General features: G+C 49.9%; 1 protein-coding gene across 3 annotated transcripts in view; it reads left to right on the top strand.

Annotated features, from left to right (window-relative positions):
• Igsf23 (immunoglobulin superfamily member 23) overlaps positions 1-4,580 on the top strand; it is a 17,007-nt gene that overhangs the window by 6,611 nt on the left and 5,816 nt on the right. For 2 of the 3 annotated variants that reach the window (XM_021168817.2, XM_021168816.1), the window contains exon 2: positions 3,603-3,812. In XM_021168817.2, coding sequence (XP_021024476.1) covers positions 3,653-3,812 — 160 coding nt within the window. In that variant the 5' untranslated portion in view covers positions 3,603-3,652. Of the gene's footprint in view, positions 1-1,239; positions 1,365-3,602; positions 3,813-4,580 lie in introns of all 3 variants that reach the window. The other variant, XM_029480044.1, reaches the window with a different exon arrangement.

Raw genomic sequence — 4,580 nt, 5'->3', positions numbered from 1 at the left:
CAACCACATGGTGGCTCACAACCATCCGTAACGAGATCTGACTCCCTCTTCTGGAGTGTCTGAAGACAGCTACAGTGTACTTACATATAATCAATAAATAAATCTTTAAAAAAATAAATAAAAAATAAAGCCCCAAACTCCATCGGGCTTAACGCTTTCCTGGTCCCCAGGTCGGGGCTTGCAGTGCAAAGGGGATGGAGACCCTCTAACATCTCTCCTATTCTCTCTGGGTATGCTTCATCCCCCTGAAGAGATGCTCTCTGGGCATGAACAGAGAAAGGGGAGGAGAGAGAAACAGGCCCAGAGCGCTTGCACCTGACTGCTGTAGTTATGGGGGAGAGAGAGAGCAGACGTGCTAGTGGATCTTTCTGGCTGGGGCCTAATTAGAACCCTTCTGGATGTGCAGCCTCACCTCCCACCATCCCTAAGTCTCTCTGCCAAGATCAAAAGGAGCCCTTTCTCCCACTGGGCCTGACCCAAGAGAGCCTCTGCCTCCCTCCACAGTCCTTGGCTGTTCATGTCCTTCCGAATGCTGGCAGTGTGGGTCATTTCCCAAGGCCCCTCCTCCATAGGCATACCTGTTCCCCACCGCTGTAATCCAGTGGCCCTCATACAAGTCTAAGACGCCTCATCCCCCAAACTCTGGACACTTCCAAAGGTCTTCCACCAGGCCAACACCCCAGCCCCATTTCAAGTCCTGATCAAAAAAGCCTCAGCCACCTCCCAGACAGCTCCAGGACTCCTTCTCTGAGCCCCAAGGAGCTGGAAGAATCAGTGGGGTGGAGGTGGGGAGTATCTCTTTTGTGTTAGGCCTTGGTAGGGAATATGGTTTCTTGACATCCATTTTGTTCCTAGCCTTTTAAAAGGTCAGGGGTTGGGACTGAAGAGATGGCTCAGAAGTTAGGATCACTAGCTGCCCTTGTAAAGGACCTAGGTTCAGTTCCCAGCACCCACACCAAGGCTCACAACCTTTATCATTAGCATGCGTGAGTTGTGTGCTGTGGTGTGCGTGCAGAGGTCGGCAGAACAACTATGCGGGCTCAGTTCTCTTCTTCCACTTTTCTGTGGGTTCCAAGTCATCTGGTGGCTCACAGCATGGCTGCTCTTCCTGGGGACCTCAGTTCAGTGTGACTTATAGGATAAAGCAGCAGTGTGTCTTAGCTAGGGTTTTACTGCTGTGAACCAACACCATGACCAAGGCAACTCTTATAAGGACATTTAATTGAAGCTGGCTTACAGGTTCAGAGGTTCAGTCCATTATCATCAAGGCAGGAGTATGGCAGCATCCAGGCAGGCATGGTGCAAGAGGAGCTGAGAGTTCTACATCTTCATCAGAAGGCTGCTGGCAGAACACTGACTTCCAGGTAGCTTAGCTGGGATTGAGGGTCTTAAAGCCCACACCCACAGTGGCATTCCTACTCCAACAAGGCCACACCTTCTGATAGTGACACTCCCTGGGGCAAGCATATACAAACCATCACAAGTGGTGTCTTAGCAGGTCGTGGACAAGGTGTTGTAATTATAAAATGATAAAAGATATAAGATATGTTCTACTGGGGGTGTGATAAAGTATGGGGAAGGGGGTGTCTCGGTGGGTCCATGCCAAGGCATCCCTTCCCCCTGAGGGACCAGCCACACGATGGTATAGTATAGAATAGGGTTTATTCAGGGCATGGAGAGGGGAGTTAAAAGGGTAGTAGAGGCAGAGAAAGGCAGAAAGAGAGAGAGAGAGAGTAGAGAAATAGAGGCCGGCCATGACCATGTGGAGAGAGGGGTAGGAAGGGAATGGAGGGAGAGGGGGAGCAAGGGGGCAAGAGAGGCATGAGAGAGAGGGAAAAGTAAGAGAGAGAGAAGGGGGCAAGTAGCCCCTTTTATAGTGGGCCAGGCCTACCTGGCTGTTGCCAGGTAACTGTGGGGGTGGAGTCCAGACAGAGTACCAACAGAAGGTGTGCAGCTAAGAGACTGCACCATGCAACAGAGCAACAGAGATAGCGCAAGAGTTCTATTGTGGGGAAGGGGAATGAACTGAAAGACCATTTCAGAGAATGGACATGAAAGAGAGATGCAGACAGACAGACAGACAGACAGACAGACCAGAAGACAGAGAGAATGAACAAGACAGAACGACCTGAAGTGACCAGAGCCTTTTAAAGGGGTTGTGTGTCATTGCTCAACTCATAGCAGCCGCAGTGGGTGATGATGTAAGCTGCAGCCATTGAGTCCCTGAAAGGCCAACTTTACAGCAGTGATGGAGCAGAGGGTGGGGGGACACGGAGAGTAGGAGCAGAGCCATGAGAGGGAACAGTGGAAGTAGAGAATAATTGCGGAAGAGTAGGAAATGATGGTGAGAAGGATCATGAATGCTTAGGGGAGGGAAGCACAGAGGCAGGACTGAGGCTTTGAAATGTGTAGTAAGACATCTGTGGTACTGAGAAAGCCCGGAGGCCAGCATGCACTCTGATATCTTTGACATGCTGACAGACGCCCCAGGTGCCCACACAAGGTAAAGGAAATGACTCCCTTAAGGCAGGTGGAAACTGGTTTCACAAGTTTCAGAGATCATTTCTGGAGATTTGAACTGCCTGCGTGAGACCTAACAGCTGTAAATCCAGATCTAGAGTATCTGAAACTCTCTTCCGGTCTTGGTGAGCTGAGCCAGTGCACACATGTACACACACACACACACACACACACATGGCTGTCAGGAGGATTGCCACAAGTGGGGTCCAGATCAGCCTGGATAGCCTGGACTACACAGTATAGTCCTATCTATAAAACAACAATAACAACAAAAAGAATCAATGCACTTTTGGTTGAGACAGAGCCTCTTGTAGCCCAGGCTTGCCCTCAGTCTGACATGTGGTTACCCTGGGCCTCCTGATCCTACTGTCTCTAACCACCAAGGGATGGGATCCCAGCTGTAACCACCACACCCAGAATTATCACTTCTATTAATACTTTTCTGTTGCTGTGGTAAAATATCCCAACAAGCAAGTTAAGAACAAAAAAGGGTTTATGAGGGATACAGTCTAACATAGTAGGGAAAGCTGGCCACCAGTCAGGGAAGTCATGGCCATAGGATCAGGAAGCTGAATGGCCACATTTTCTATCACACACAAGAAGGGAAGGCGTAGAGGAAGTAAGGCCATGCTATAAACACTGAAGGCCCGCCCCCAGTGATGCACTTCCTCCTGCAAGACTCTCTATCACAGATCACTTGTTCTCAACCTTCCTAATACTGCGACCCTTTAATATACTTCCTCATGTTGTGGTGACCCCCAACCATAAAATTATTTTCGTTGTTACTTCATGACTGTAATTTTGCTACTGTTATGAATCGTAATAAAAATATCTGATATGCAGGGTGTCTGTGATCCCTGTGAACGGGTCGTTTGACCCAGAGTGTCATGACCCACGGGTTGAGAATCACTCTCATAGAGGTTTTATAACCCCTCCTAAACAGCGCCTCCTCATGGGGACCAGGTCTTCAAACACAGCTCCTTCATGCTAACACTTTCTCCAGATCTATAACGTTGGTTCACTTGCGGGTAGTATGTCACCTGTGGTCTCACTTGTCCCTCCTCCTTCCCGCCTCCTCCAAGGTGCCCTGCTCGCCTCCTGCACCTGCTCGGCCACCTCCAAGCTGCCCCAAATGAAAGGAGCCGACACCCAGCTGCCTGTCCCTGAGGCTCTTGCAAGAGACGTCAGCACTTCTTGGTTCCCAGAGCTTGAAGCCCAGCCGCCAGCCTCATCCTCTCCCAAGGGCCTCCCGGGACGTCCTCGCACTAGCCAAGAGGTGCCACACGCTGAAGGTAGCTTGGTCATCAGGGATGTGTCAGCTCAAAACTCAGAGAGCCATGCCAAGGTTCTGGACGCTGTCGAGTCCGAAAGGAATCTGGCAGAACACATTGTGTTTGAAGTGTGAGTGGGGCCCATTCTCAGAAATCAGACTCACCACGCCCCTCGGGGCCCAACTGGGCATCTCTCAGGTGTTGTTAGTCACCCCTGTGATAGACTGCTTTCTCTTGCTGTCACAGACTAGCCGAAACTGAATAATTTATAAGGAATGGAGGTCTTGGAGTTAGGGTTTCTATTGCTGTGATGAAACCCAACCACCTGATGCAACCCAGGGAAGAGAAGGTTTATCCAGGTAACAAACGGAAGTCAGGGCAGGAACCTGGAGGCAGGACCTGAAGCAGAGACCATGGAGGGACAGTGTTTACTGGCTTGTTCTCCATGCTCACCTGCTGCCTGTTTAACTCAGGACCACCCTCTCAGAGGCAGCACTGCTCCTGTGAGCTGGGCTCTCCCATTTCAATCATTAATCAAGAAAAGGACTCCAGGCGATGGTAGCTCACACTGTTAATCCCTGTACTTGGGAGGCAGAGTTAGGTGTTTCTGAGTTCAAGGCCAGCCTGGTCTACAGAGAGAGTTCCAGGACAGCCAGGGATACACTGAGAAACCGTGTCTCGAGAAACCAAAAAAAAAAAAAAAAAAAAAAGTAATCAGAATCGTGGGAATGGTAATATAGGCCTGTGGTCTCAGCACTTAGGAAACCAAAGCAGGAATAGCAAAGTCCA

Source organism: Mus caroli, chromosome 7 (genome assembly GCF_900094665.2).
Source record: "Mus caroli chromosome 7, CAROLI_EIJ_v1.1, whole genome shotgun sequence".
NCBI lineage: Eukaryota > Metazoa > Chordata > Mammalia > Rodentia > Muridae > Mus > Mus caroli.
The sequence above is the reverse complement of the archived record's forward strand: the minus strand, read 5'-3'. Positions and strand labels throughout refer to the sequence as shown.